Source organism: Diadema setosum, chromosome 1 (assembly GCF_964275005.1).
Source record: "Diadema setosum chromosome 1, eeDiaSeto1, whole genome shotgun sequence".
NCBI classification, from domain to species: Eukaryota; Metazoa; Echinodermata; class Echinoidea; order Diadematoida; family Diadematidae; genus Diadema; species Diadema setosum.
Window position 1 is genome coordinate 24,300,898 of NC_092685.1, and position 15,612 is coordinate 24,316,509.

General features: G+C 38.0%; 1 protein-coding gene across 2 annotated transcripts; it reads left to right on the forward strand.

Moving 5' to 3' along the window:
- Positions 1–1,003: 1,003 nt before the first annotated feature.
- On the forward strand, positions 1,004–10,933 carry LOC140228651 (uncharacterized). Of its 2 annotated transcripts, XM_072308914.1 has the most exons (7): positions 1,004–1,047; positions 2,263–2,465; positions 2,972–3,050; positions 3,800–3,916; positions 5,921–6,130; positions 7,578–7,663; positions 8,247–10,933. In XM_072308914.1, exons 1-7 carry the CDS (start codon positions 1,032–1,034, stop codon positions 9,261–9,263), a joined length of 1,728 nt encoding a protein of 575 aa, XP_072165015.1. In that variant the 5' UTR covers positions 1,004–1,031; the 3' UTR covers positions 9,264–10,933. The 2 variants fall into 2 exon arrangements, with proteins under 2 accessions (XP_072165015.1, XP_072165007.1); XM_072308906.1 differs by lacking the exon at positions 1,004–1,047 and having other exon boundaries at positions 2,241–2,465.
- The last annotated feature ends 4,679 nt before the right edge of the window (positions 10,934–15,612 follow it).

Here is a 15,612-nt window from a genome sequence, read left to right on the forward strand (position 1 = left end):
ACATGCTTTACAACGATCCACATTATTTTCTCTGTGACCACTAGCCAAATAAATTGAATGGGGTTTTCTGCAAAATGTAGGTAAGATGTTATATTTTAGACCCTGAAATAGCATTCAGGCAATTAAATCATATTGAAGGTTATCAATGCGTAAATCCCGTTGTATTTTTTTTTTGACATACTGAAAGATACAGCTTTACTTTCATGTATAAGATTTTCATTGATTTGTAAGTTACATACATCTGTTTACACAGTCCCTGTTATCAAGTATCTACGTAGAACTGAAATTGCGACGTTTGGATTACACTGTACACTACATTAAATTGTTAAAAAATGCATTTCCCAATAATTTGTCCAAATTTCGATGATGGAAGGAGAACAATTAAAAAGTTTAGAAGACGAATGAATGAAAAATATTTTTGTGCATAACTCACAGTACTGGATGAAGGACAAACATACATATTTCGTGTCTGTAATAATCTGTGGGTTTGAAAAACTGTGACAACTCACACAGCTAGAACTGACTGAAATGAATTAAAAAACAATGTGTATTGTAAGAAAACATAGGGGTCCTACACTTAATTTAAGAAGACACAGATTTAGATGTAATCAGAATCGTTTCATGCCCGCAAACCTCATTTCGTTTAGTCAACAATGTATGTTAAATAAAAGAAAAAAAAAAAAGAGGAGAGGAAGAAGTTTGGGAGCCATAGGCCTAATTCAATTTATCATTCCGGCTGACTCTCGGAAATTGACCAGTGCTGTAAGTGTAATTTATGTGACATAAACCGTCTATCGTCTCTTTCCTCACAGTCTTTCAAGTCCACACCAAGCGGCCTGTCCGGAGACGCAACCGATCATGAGAAAGTCATCTCACTGCTCTCACCGAGTAAGTACTAAAGTTAGTAGTCGACGTAGTCGTACGAGTGACGAGCCAAAAATCTCTCAATAGCGCCATCTTCTGTTTCATGTGGGTCATTTGTCGGCGTTTCTGTTTGGAAGAAATCTAGGCCTACGTTTTGTGGAGTGAAAATGTCGGCGAATAAAGGTAATCTTCTTGTACAGTCATATTCTATTTATGATAAGAGGCGGCATGTTTACTTCGCTTATACCAGTTTAGCTCTGATTATTAGTTTTTGGGTGTTTTTTAACATGTGAAAGAGCTGGATTGGTCTTCGATCTTCATCATTGATGAGAAGCTCTCGCCTTGTACAGTCCCACACGTTTATTTCAAAGTTACGTGGTATCATTCAGTCACTGTTCCAGCGCCAGCTTAGTAAATACAGGCCGCCTACGTGTTATCGTAATTTACTTGTGCTTATCAAGTGCTCAAATGAAAAGTGCAAGATTAAAAAAAAAAAAAAAAAAAAAAAAACACTGCAAATTCTATGTGCTGCTAAAAAGACGGGAACTAGATCTAGATCTTCATGATCTTAGTTGTAGTTGATTAGCCATATTAGTTTAGGACTGCACTGAGGAGTTCTAACGTTAGTATTTTATATCATTGTATATAGATCTAGATCCTATGATTATGTAGCCCTCAAATTTATTGTAATGTAATGTTAGGCAGGAGGAGAGGTTAAAAAAACTAAAGCCTAACATTAAGTAACAAATATGATCAGTATCAGTAACACTAACAACACTGGGGCTAGCAAGGCTCGGTAGATCTAATCTATCATTTAGGCCTAGCTGTTTAATCTTGTTGCAAAGACTCTTAATCTCTGCGTGAAAAAGACTCTGTGAAATTACTAGTTGCAGTACGTAGTGCTGCTAGACCAGACATTCTACGAGTCTAGACATTCTAATTTCTAGTCTAGATCTATAGATTTAAGCTACGTGCATTGGAGTATGACAGGAAATATATTTCAGTGCAGCAGCCCAACAAATTTGGTACTGGTATCAATGGAAAGCTCGTCAAAAAAGTATAGGGATCGTGTTTAAATCAGCTTTATTTTAGATCTTTACCGGTACCCTAAGATTGAACTTAGCTGTTTCAGAAAAAATTGCAGCAGAGTCACAAGGACAAGTAGTAGACATGATACCTTCTGACAAATTTTGATAGAAAGTAAACACAAAGCTAGAAATTTTGTAAAAAAGATTGCCCTAGAGAGTGATGAAGGCACTGTAGTTTTAGTTAAATTACACGTCAAAACATACTAATGACTAATGTTAAATATTACTACTAGTTGCCCGATCATCTGCTCAAGCTAATGCTAGAAACATTTATCCCATTTCTGCTGTATGTCCTGTCTTGCTTCCACAGAAATGTCAGAGTGGATCAGGTTTTTCACAGCGGCTGGCATTCCCCCAGGACCAGCTGCCAAGTATGCCGTGGTGTTCCTGGATAACCGCATCCAAAAAAGCATGCTGATGGACCTGACCAAAGAGTACCTTAAGGAGATGGGCATTGGGATCATGGGAGACGTCATTGCCATCCTCAAGTATGCAAAGACAGCTCATGTGATGGTAAGTCATCATCATTTGGGACAGACTGATGAAAAAAAAAAATCTATTTGACTTTCTTGTAGAACTTTTTACCCTCATCTTGCATCTCATGCAAAGACCTTTTCGTCAGTTCCATGAATATAAGTTGAAATGAAGGCAACAGTATGCTACTTTGGTTTGAGCAATTGTTCTTGATCGCAAGTCTGAAAATACAGCATTTTATGGATTTACTGAATGTCGGGCCCCCAATGCAGTTGTACTAATGACGTTTGATGAGGATTTTGCTGACTTTGATTTTTCTGACTTTTGAATTGTTTATTGATATTATTTCTTTTAGTGCCAAATACCAGTAATGAAATTTATTTTCAGAAGTGAATGATGGGGCAAAAGCTAGACGAAGGAGAAGAAAATCTCATGTTATGCTGAAAGCACATATGGGTAAATAATTTTTTATATGCACATATATGTAGGCTTTATGCAAATAGAGATCAACAACAATGATTTTTCATATTTTATTTCAACTGCAGTATGAGAACGAGAAGCCTGCCATCACATCGCTCTCCACTGATCCAGATGCAAAGGTGGAAGTAAAGCGACAGACGACACGTAAGAAAAATGAGAAATCACATTAACTGATTCATTGCTTCTGTATAAAAGATGTCCTTAATTGCATTAGATGACTTTTAGTCAGAAGATTTTTAGGTTGTAAGTTTTGAAGTATAAAATATGCTGTGTGTGTGTGCTGACTTACTGAGGATAAAGAGGACATAAATGACATATATTGATGAAGTCAATTGTTTATTGGCTTGGTTAAGCAGTTACGTACAAGTAGCAATTTTCCAGGGTAATTTTTATAAGTCAATGTAATGTATATACACTGTATGATTCTCACTGTTTTTATGTTTGCAAATTGGTATTAATGAAATTAAAGCTCACAAATATTGTCTCACATATTTTTATTGAAAATGGATGATACTTCTTTCTCATTTGCTCCTTGTGGGTCTTGCAGATGAATTCAACCGCTCATGTTAATTATCATTAAGACCCATTTCAGAGAATTAACTCACAAAATACCATAGCATATAAAGTGCTGTATTGTCTTTGTGCCTTGAGAAACTGTCATTAGGTGATGTGAGAATGGTGGCAACTTTATTGTCAGTTTTGCTCTTGTTTCATTAAATAAAACCCCCAAAGCACTAATTTTCAGTACTGGTTGTTGGATATTTCATTGCAAACAAATCATACTTCACTGTTTCCAACACTGTCAGTAATTTAATTCATATAATGCTGTAATGTGTATTGGATGTCTTGTACTGTAAGTGACAAGCTGATGTACATGTATTTAATGTTCAAAGCTGGTAGCAGAATGCTGGAACATTACATGAGGAAAGAAGGCATCATGGAAAGTAGCAGTTCAAAGGTCACAGTCTCGCCTTCAATGGCAGTGAGACTTGGAGCAGTGCCAACAGGAGGTGAATACAAAAATACTGAAAAAAAAAGAGTGATTTCCTGAGGTGTACTGGTATTGTGCATGTTGATTAAAACTTAAATTGGTAACTATTTGCAGTAATTTCAAGAAGCATGCAAATTGTAGAATCTGTTGAGTGGTATTACAGTACTGTCACATATACTAGGTGTTACAAAAAACATTTCCCATTTTTGATCCTTAAGAGTTCAAAACCTATATATATCAGATAATACTGACATTGATATGAGCAATAGCTGAATAGTGTTCAATTTTGTTGGAGGTAATTTTACAATGACAACATAATTCAGTTTCATGAAATTAAACATTAATTTTTCAGTTAGGTTTCAGATTTTGCTCTATTTTCAACCCTCTGTACAAAACTTTGCACAGATGTCAATTGGTGTGTATGGGAGTGTGTAGTTGACACCCAGACAATGTCCTCCTGAACAATGGCCAGGATTGGAATGTTCATTATTTATTCATGAGGAATTCCACTGTCACAGCTAGTCTTTATTCATTCTGAAATGTGGTGTATGCAAGCACATGGAAACATGCGCTCACTTTTTTCATGTGATGCATTTCACACTTTGCCATGAATTCAGACTAGCATTGCCCAGGGCAATCCATCATGAATAATTAGTAAAGCATTCATGTGCCTTGGAGCAGAGCTCTTAACAGGTGGTATCCATGTCCATTGTTCAGGGTCATTGTCTGTACACACTCACATACACATCATTTTGTTCCTGTGTAAAGTTCAGATTTTGTACAGAGGGTTAAAATTTGACCAAAATCTGGAGCCTAACTTTGCAATTTATCATGGATTTTCTGAAACTAATATGGCTTTTCATATTCAAATCACCTTCAACTAAATCGTACACTATTCAGCTGTTACTCAATATCAATTACAGTTTTATCTGATATATAGTTTTCGAACTGTTAAGCATCAAAAGTGGGAAATGTTTTTTGTAACACCTAGTATTATTGAGTGATGTGACAGTTAGTAAGGATGGACATACTAGTTATTCTTTTCATCTCTTTAATCAGGTGTAGACAAAGTACTGTGGTAGTGGTATCTCCCAAGAAGGTAGGTTCAGCTTTCTTTGAAAAGGGGAACATCACAGCAGTATATATCCTCTATTCTACTGGTATCTTCTTGAAATACACATGCACACAAAAAGCAATCAAATACAAATAGTGAAGTTATCAAATACAACCTCAAGCAAACTATACTTGTTAAACTTGTCACATCTAAAGTGACCAGTTGAACTGCCTCTACTTAATGTGAATCCCACGACATCCAGGCATGAGTGAAGTGATTGGAAAACATTTATGTACAGCCCATTTGAACCCTTTGGCCAAAATTTCACAACGGTACCGGTAGTTTAAATCAAATCCATGTTTAAAATTGAGTCCATGGACCAAAATAGGCGCTCGATAGGCATACATATTTTGCCTTTCATATGCATGTGTCGGCATTCACTCATTACTTAATATCTTGTAATGTACACTGTGACACATCATGTGGATTTCTACAGTTTGAAAAAAATAAAGGATTGCATAATCCATGGACTAAATTTAAATTCCCTTTGTGAATGTGGACCATAAAGTCTCAGAAAACATAGTTCTGTGGTTGGGCCTTGTAACTTTTATCACAATTTTTATGTTCCTTGTTGATGTCAAATTAAGCTAGAGTGAGTAATTTTCTAATCTGAGCCCTTTGTCGTAACTTGTAGATAATTTGTCATATATCAAAATTCTCTTTTATCGCTAAATTTATAGTTGATTCTTAAATTGGCAATATCTTTTGGAAGGCTTGATTACCTGTTTCTCTCTGAAATTAACAAACTTTGTGTATTACATATCTTCCTGATTTTGTCCAGATTGCATGTATATAACTTTAGAAAATAATGCAGTAAAATTTGGGGGTACTAATCAAATGATGACAGGATGAGAAATCCTGCAGCCGCCCCAGGGCTTGATGGTTTCATTCCACTTTGCCTGCAAATAGGAGCCAAGAAGGGGTCCGTGGGGCTGGCGGACACCGCCGAGGTCGTGCCCATCAAGCGACCCCGCATGGTGAAGCCAGAGGAGGAGGGCAAGTACATCGTCAGCATGCCCAAGGGCAGCACGCCCAGGACGCAGAAGATTCTGGAGCAGAAGCGCCAGCAGCAGCAGGAGCTGCCTCCACAACCGCAAACACCACCGCAGGGTGTCCAAGGTGATGATGGTGTTGGTACTGATGTTGATGTTGAGGATGATGATGTGATGATGATGGTGATGGTGATGGTGATGATGATGATGATGATGATGATGATGATAATGGTGATGTTGAGGATGATGATGATGATGTGATGATGATGATGATGGTGATGGTGATGATGATGATGATGATGATGATAATGGTGATAATGATGATGGTGATGATGATGATGATGGTGATGATGATGATGATGGTGATGAAGGTGATGATGGTGGTGATGGTGATGGTGATGATGATGATGATGATGATGATGATAATGGTGATAATGATGATGGTGATGATGATGATGATGGTGATGATGGTGATGGTGATGAAGGTGATGATGATGATGATGATGATGGTGATGATGATGATGATGCATGTGGAGTACTGTAAAACACAATATTTTGGCGGCATGAAATTTTTGTGAGTTACCTCTAACATTCAATGCGTATGGTGTAGGCAAGAACTTTTACATGCATTTTAGTTTTGTGAATCTTGGCTCTCGCAAAATTTGCAAAATTAAAATGCATGCGAACATACCTCATTTTACAGTACTTCATTTGGGATACATAAACCAGTCATCGGAGAAAAACCAGTACAGCTGATGCTTTTGTGCTTTCTACCCAATAAGCTACGTCTTAGAGAATATGAGTTACCTACCATTGTCTTTTGCATTTTGTTTAAAGGTAGGGAATCCCATTTGCATGTCTTAAATGAAGAGTTGTATAAATACAGTGGTATGTTGAAAGAGTATCATTGTAGAAACTCCCATAAAGTATTGAAAGTGGAAGGTAACATTTAGGACATTTTTATTGACCGTTAGATTTTGAATTGAATTTTTTTCGGGGCTCACCATAAATTCCAGTACATTACTAGGCTACCTTTGCAGACCCATGCACTGCATTTGTGTCCATCATGTATATTTTGTGAAGAAAGTTCATCAAAACTTACAAACATTTCTATATACATTCTTGCCACACACTCTATATGTTATTACATCAGCTCTTATACTTTTAGATTTGTGTTTATAGATAAAAGATACAGAAGACTGCAACAAAAAGGCTTAAGTATGGCTGACACACAGAACTACTGAGTAGTTGAGTTTTGTGCATTATTCAAATTGTAGATAACTGTTGACTTCCAAATTTCTCAGCAGTGGCCTAAACAAGTCCCCTGAGGTTCATATTTAATGTTTTGCTGCATTTTGTGAGGTCTGTAAAAGGTATCCCCTACCTTTAAGGAATGTCTCTTTGTATGAATTTCTGTAATGGTCTAATATAGTGAGAAATTATTTTTCTGTTTGACCCATGAGTAAGCAAATTGTTACAGAATAGACATTACTTTTTTTCTTTTCTTTTTTCATTTTTCATGTTTATGTCATGAATATGATTATGAGGTTTGTCTTTCTTTTTCCATTGGTCAGGGTCTGCTGATGAGAAGAAATCCTCAGTGTTTGCACGGCTGGGGTCGGGAAATGTTGCCACACCCACTCAGTCGACTTCAAAGCAGGTAAGAGCTTCATCGTCACAACTGCATCATTTCTGTCAGTCATGCAAAGTAAAGTATGGAGGGAGGAGTAGGAAAGATCAGTGTACTGATATTATAATGTGGTAAAGATCATCCCTTGTAGGCAATTTCTTTTTTCATACAATAGGCATAGAGTATGTTTGATTGGCAAAGTTTTCCCTATTTTACCAGAAAATAACAGTTTAAGACGCAGCAGGCATTTGCAAGTTTCATGTTTACATAGCATATAGTATCAATGCAGGCAAAAACCATAAACAGCAGTGTTGATTAATAGATTTTTCTGTGTCATTTCTAGAATTTCCTCTTCCCATTATCATGCTTGCTACTTGCTATAACATTGTTGCACCATTCTGACAGAGTAAAGACCATGATTGTTGTATACATGTAATTTCACTTTTGAGCAATGATGAAGGAAAGAAATTCGTTGTCTTGTCTTATTCAGTTGCGGTGATATGTTGTCAATCAAACTGTAAATCTGATGACTTTCATCGTTTATATCTGATGGGCCTATGCTTGTTATAATTTTGGGAAGGTCTCTTGAATAATGCTTTAATCTCACAATCAGGCTGCCAGTTCGCCCTCTGTTTTCAACCGACTGGGAGGTCAACGGCAACGCAGTCTTTCTGATGGCAGTGAAAGCGGGTCTGTGGTGGAGTACCAGGGTGTTTTGAAGACACTGTCGTCACCAGATGCTCAGACCGCCACGCTGAAGACTTCCACAGCCAAACCGGTCAAACCCACATCAGTGAAGGTCACCCTTGGTGCTCCAGGGAAGTCAGCGTCAAGTCCCGCTGTAAACCTGAAGTCAAGGACAAAGACCAATACACCAGGTGCCAGTAGTATTGGCAGCCCACCTCAGAGTCTCATGGCAAGGCTGGGCGCACCTGTCAACAAGACAAAAGGTGCCATGGGAGCCGCAGTGGGTGCCAAGCAGAAAGTAACTGTGACAATTGGTGGTGCAAAGAGGCTGAATCCGGGTACCCCAAAACAAACCGTGATGGACCGGCTTGGGGTGCAGAAGGCGGAGGTCTCCACAACGACTCACATGGATGCTGTTGGTGTCAAGTCCAAGGTGCTTGATCGGCTGGGCAGCAGCGATCTTGCTGTCTCTGGCAAAGGAACCACCTCTGCTGGCATTGGAAAGCCTGCCATAAAGCGATCAATGCAGGTCAGGCTGGGTGCACCCGCAATGGCTACGGCTCGCAGCAGTCCAGCGCAAGAAACCAGCACCATGAAACAAACAGTGACTGTAACCCTAGGTGGGCGGCCAGGGGCCATGAAGAACAGACTCATGCTACAGACACCTCAAAAAGTTGCACCAAGTTCTCAAGTTGGCTCTCGTGCTGCTCCCACAGAAGGGTCGAGGCTCCTGAAGAGGCTGGGCACGTCGCCCATGGCCTCGTCAATTCCGACAAAGAAATCAAGTGTCCAAGACAGACTGGGAGTCATGAAGGCAGAAGTGTCCTCCACCACCCCAAGTGTGACTGTGACCCTCGGAGGTGGCGCTTTAAAGAAGATGCCGACAACAGCTGCAGCTGGTGGACCTGCCAAAACAAATGTCTTCAGCAGACTGGGATCTTAGACTTGACATGTGCATTGGCAAAAAAAATTAATCAACAAGAAAAATAGATGAATTGAAAGAAAAAAGAAGGCAGGGCCTCATTTGTGGAACCATCCTTCTCTGCTCATATTCTTGGAATTGGTATAGACTGGTCTTTGAAATTTCAGCACTTTGAAATTTCAGCACTCATATGTTTGTGAAAATATGGTGTAATGATCCACTAGAAATAGGACTGTGTAGGAGACCTTGCTTGTCAAATGAGCTTTGCTGAACATCGAGAATGTTTGTTTTTCTTGCTTGTGTCCCAGATCTTCATGCATGTCTCCTGTTTATATGATAGACCTATTTCTTTTTTTTTAAATATTTTTTTGCTCATGTGATATTGCCATTGCAATTCTAACTCTTGCATGTGTATAAATTTGTCTTGTAGAATTGTATATTTCAGAGAGAATATTTATGTATGTTATATATTGCTCTCATTTGAAATCCTTTGCATTACAGCATTCACATTTTTATGTTTCTTAGACGAAATGGCATTTTTCTGTATCAATCTCTGTTTGGAGCAAATCAGCCATTACAATTTATAGGATTGTAAGGTGTTTTTTTTTTCTTTATGAACCTGTCTTTTTTTTAGAAACATACTATTATTTAAATTTGCAGTGGTCTCATATTTTAGTTTTAATGTGGTAAGCTGCAGATATATTTTACACCTTAGGTGTAAGTGCATTTTGTCAGTAAAATGCTATGAGAGGTTTCTATTGGTGACACTGCCACGTTTCAAAGTTGCATTTTTAATGCAGACTTTGCGTGAAACACAAGAATTAACAATTACTTTAAGGATGTAAAGGATGAAAAACTCACTTCAAGTTGCTTATGGTAGACTGTCTCTGTTTCACACAAGCTTGTTTTCAATACTTTCAGTAATTTTATGTATGTAATGCTATTATGTGCGCTGGATGACATGTACGTTACAAAGTGATGTATTGACTGTTCACAGCTGGTAGCAGAATGCTGGAACATTACGTGAGGAAAGAAGGCATCGTGGAAAGTGGCAGTTCAAAGGTCATCGTATTGGCGAAATGCCAAATTCTTTGAAGGCGGCAGAACGTTGGGTGGTAGAAGGCTTAATGGTGTACCATGTATTCTTGGGTATATATGTGGCCCGAAAAAGAGCCTACTCACTCCTGATGTTTCGGCAAGCATGTTCTTGCCATTTTCAGTACAAAGGAAAACGGGTGTAAGAACATGCTTGCTGAAAAGTCGGGAGTTAGGAGGCCCTTTTCAGGGCCGCCTGCAAATCAATGAAATGCCAGGACAAGCTTCCGTTGGTGACCCTGCCACATTTCTAAATTGCATTTCAGTGCAGAGTTTGCGTAAAATACAATATTTGAGAACTATTTCATGTCATAGAAAAGACAGTTGTAAATTAAAATACACAAACAGACATTGAGTTGTTCTAAAGTTTGCTTTATCTGTAAGAGATGTCATTTTCTGTAGGATTAGTGAAAAGTTTTGATTTTGGGGAGTAAAGGAGTGAAAAGGTATGTAAAAACAATGAACAAGATATATCACTTGTTGTGTGTAGCTTTAGGATTCCTAGGTGGTTTTTAGTCCTTGCTCATCACAGTCTTAGGGCTTTTATTTCCACACTCTTTATGGCACATTATCATCATTGCAATATAGAAATACCTTGATATGGGGGGGGGGGGAGCAGGGGAAGAAGAGCAGCAAAGTTCACTGGAATTTTTTTTTCTTATGTGTGGGATGGCAGTGAATATTTGTACTATCACTGTACTAGTCATTGACAGGTTTCTGATGTGGATACATTATATTTGAGAGTTTCTGCTAGCTTGGTGCCTGAGTTTTCAGGGATGGCATAATTAGAAGCATGTGTGTATTCAAACTTTCAAACTGAGGGATATCAGGTGACTTCCATTAGGGGAAAAAAAAAAAAGGTCAAGATGCTTCTGCCTCGCAGTATACTCTTGACGTATATTTACACGTATTCAAAATGTTTTTACTCTGCATTTTGAGGGGGATTTATGCCAAGGAGAATGTTACATCTGCTACTCATGGTGAAACAAAGACAGTCATTTAAAAGTTTTGCAGCATAGTAGGGGGAAACTAACAAAAAGTCTTTGCCATTCCAATGTCATTTCATCGTTTTCTGAGTCTCTTTTTATATAAAAGTTAACAAATGGTCACAAGACCATCATCCCTTACCTAACAGTCATTTACTAAATGCTTGAATAATGTTAAAATCATGACAACTTGATGTAGCCAAAAATAGTTGAAAAGTACTGTCGTCAAATATTCATTAAAAAAAAAGTGTCGGGTCCATCATGATCATTTGATGGCCAGCAATTTTTTGTCTCGACTTACTTGCTTTCATGTGTCATGTTGCCTTGTTTGATTGAGAAAGGAAAAATGTGATGTTTGGCTCCCCTTTCTTACAAATTTCCCCTGAAGTATGTCAAGGCTTTAGATTAGCAACATAATCACTATGTACTCTTTCGCAAGGCTTCCTTTTTTTTGTAACAATAAAGTCACAATAGGAAATATAATTCTGGGATGAATAGTTTTGAGTACTGTAAAAGTGGAAATTTTCGCGGTGTTGAAATTTTCACACATTTCGCGCAACCCGAAACTAGCACGAAAATAAAAGCACGCGAATACTATTGTTTGCCATATGTTCCAGCAGTAACTTACTTGATTCCACGGAATTAAAAACACGCAAAACTCTTCTTACCCTGCTGAGCGAAAAAAATTAGTCGCGCGAAAATATCCTTTTTTACAGTAGCTGATGATTCTGATTTTTTTTCCCTCACAAAATAGAGATGAAATGAACTCGGCATCAACTGAAGTACAAATATACACTGTATCAGGCACACCCCTGTCTCAAATTACCACTTCAAAAAGCCGTTTTGTCTTTTTGCATGTGTTGTGGGAAATTCCATTTGAGGCAATTCCTTGGGATATGTCTTGCCTAACTTACTGTAACTCATTTCCTGTCGCATGACTTACCAGTTGCTGTTGAGAAATAGGCTGAAAATAAAGAATAAAAACGACTAAAACTGAAATAGGAAAAATGTAAAACACTTTCATGAAAGGGACATTTCATCCCGATGTTATGTCACTTTGTATAGAAACAGAAAGATCAGTGACAGAGATGAATTACATTTTTTGGAAAAATCAGACACATTAAAAATTTGGGACATGCAGGACCTACTACAATGTAGGTATACATTTATGAACTATGAAGGGAAGTCTTTTTGTGATCTCATCTTCACCACTGCCACCTGATCATGTGCAACTTAATGAGTACATTCAGACAATGACGATTATGTAATCGTACATCGTCACTGACAATAGACCCGTTTCCTTCACTTCAGTCTTATTTGGCTGAGGTGCCTTTGCAGACTCAACTACCCTTGAATAGACACCAACTTCTGTGTGCATTTTACTTTCGTGAATCTTGGCTTGTGAAATTTGCGAAATCGAAATGCACAGGAACATTTCCCATGTTACAGTGCACTGTCTTTAGCAAAAACATGTACAGTATGTATATATGCTTGCAATGATATCCCAACACTTGTAGTGACAGTCAAACACACACACACACACACTCACACACATTCACACACACAAAACATATTTTTGAAACAGGGAAGAATAGAGTAACAAAGTGTGATGTTATTGCTATTCATCACCATGGAAACTGATTCCAAACAACCTCATCTGGCCCGATGCTAACCATGCTCGCACCCGATTCTAATCAAGACGTGTAAACAAATGACTCTGATATCATCACTTTGGTACTCTGTACAAAACTCCACATCCAGTGTTACATCCAGTGCACACATAGCTGTGTAAACAATGAACATGTGTTGTTGAGATGACATCTACATGGCAAAAATAAAATACCAGGCAAAAGCCATAACAAGGAGGCATGATGGGTAAACTCATTGTATGTAACATTAATACCAAGATCCTTTTGGTATTTGACAGAAACAAAAGACATCAAGAAACAGTCTTTATGTTACTGTAGTAAAAGATATTATTTTATTTATTGAAAAGTGTGATCCTCACATCAACATGCTTGTTACAATGATGCATGAGACCAATAAGGCATATATCACTGTGCAATCTCAAAGTATTGGTGTTTTATCTACTTTTTTTAAATACTTTTAATGTATCAATTCACATAGTACACATAGCTGAAATAAATGTAGTGCACTACTGAAAATATGTTCATTCTCAATAGCTTGGCCACGAGGTCAGCTGAACAAACCCTTTCTGTTAAGAATGAAAAGGTTTCATGCAATGGCCAGTGTAATAAAATAATTAGGAATACTAGGGTTATAACCAATCCTCCTGGGGCTTCAAGGGAAAAAAAAAAAAAAGATGTAACTCAATGGAGCATACACTGACAACATCTTGAGTACACAAGTCGCACCCCATTTCATGAGTATCTGTACCAGTACTACAATAGTATATAGACTTCACACCCTTCATCTCATGGTACACTTGTACCTGTATTAGTGTTACAATGGTTTACAGACTATATAACACCCTTCATCTCATGGTACTCTTGTACCTGTATTGGTGTTACAATGGTGTAGGGCCTACAGACTATTACACACTTCATTTCATTGTAGGCCTACACTTGTACCTGTTTCAATGTTACATGGGTGTACAGACAATCACATCCTCCATCTCATGGTACATTTGTACACTGTACATTGTATTAGTGTAACAATGGTGTACAGACTATTACACCCTTTATCTTGTAGTACACTTGTACCTGTATCAGTGTTACAATGGTGTACAGAAAAAACACACACACACACAAAGAAAAAAAAACCCTCCTCATCTCACAGTACTCTTGTACCTGTATCGGTTTTTACAATGGTGTAAAGACTATTACACCCTTCATCTCCTGGCACTCTTGTACCTGTCTCAGTGTGACAATCACCTAACACTCTCTTTCTTTTGTGGTGCCTGTATTTGTGTCAAAGGACCAGTCAAGGTCACTTTTAGGTGAAGGGAATGCACCACAAAGTAACAAAGTAAATCAAAGCAATCAAATGACTTTGAAGGCGACTCACATAAACACTTGATTTCAGTGGTAGAAGAACTTGTACATTTATGTTATCGTACATCAACTACTATTCTCATTTACTTATGAACTTTGTTAGAAATTGGCTAGGATTTAAAAGAGAGTGCTATATCAAAGACAAGTAATTGTGCTGTTAAAGATGATAAACAAGGAATAGCTATCATGAGACTGCCTAGTTATCAAACAGGTTTTAAATGAGAGAGAAGTAACTATCCTGTAGCTGTTGCTGTCACTCAAGATTACAGTTATCAACCTGCAAGGAGATCATTCCATGTATTTGTTCATTTGGCGCAGGCAGTCTGGCAAAAGATCGAGAAGTTTAAGATTGCAAAGTTTCACTTCCTAGCAGTCACACCAGCAAAAGATTGAGATCTTAAAGATTGCAATCTCAAACTTCTCAATCTTTTGCCAGTCTGACCGCGCTTATTGATCTTTCTCTCCATACACTCTTGCATACCAGTTTAACACATGCAAATAAGTAAAAAATCTGCCCGTCCACAGTGCCATCACTCAAAAATATCTTTACAACATAATTGCCATGGTCACTGGAGTCCAAACTTGCACAGACTACAGTGCACCAACTCAACAAACTCACATCTGAATATAAAAACAAACGAGCTCTATTCCTGAAGGGTAATGCTTCTATACTTGCATGATGAAAATTTACAGTAAATACATGCAGGCAAATTGTCGTGAAATTTTGTATCTTCCCACAGACAAAATAGTAAATACCATATACAACTAATTAAAATTTCTTGTATTGTTGTGGTGCTCAAAGTGCTGCTCAAAGCATTTCATGACATGCTGTTACATTGGTACTTTGGTCACTTGAATCCATTGTGCACCTGTGCTTCACGTCAATGCTCTGTACGGAGCATTCCAGAGCCAGGTTGCGACTGTATAGCACACACATGCTGACTCTTAAACACAACAATGTTCAACCTCCACACAGGCAATACACTTCAAACTAGAAATGTCGCTTTGGCGACTGGTATGCCTCCGCCATAATGCATGATTTTCCCAATAGGTCTAGATAGTACATGTGGACACTGTGTGATTACATTTTCACAAATTGGCAAAATATTGGAATGACAAGTTTGTCACAAATGTGTTGAATGTTCACCTTCCTTGACGTAGGTTTAATTGGATGAATAGGAGAGCATGTATCCAGGGATTCAAGGACTTTAACTTGACTTTGACCCATTCATACATCTAGGCATTGAGTAATTTTCAAGGTACAGGTGTGGAGAA

Bases quoted from the DNA above. Each gene is read 5' to 3' on its own strand.
- LOC140228651 (XM_072308906.1), top strand. From the start codon at position 2,241: ATGTCCTGTCTTGCTTCCACAGAAATGTCAGAGTGGATCAGGTTTTTC. The intron at 3,051-3,799 runs GTAAGAAAAATG...TAATGTTCAAAG, and splicing joins AGTAAAGCGACAGACGACAC to CTGGTAGCAGAATGCTGGAA. The intron at 3,917-5,920 runs GTGAATACAAAA...GCCTGCAAATAG, and splicing joins TGGAGCAGTGCCAACAGGAG to GAGCCAAGAAGGGGTCCGTG.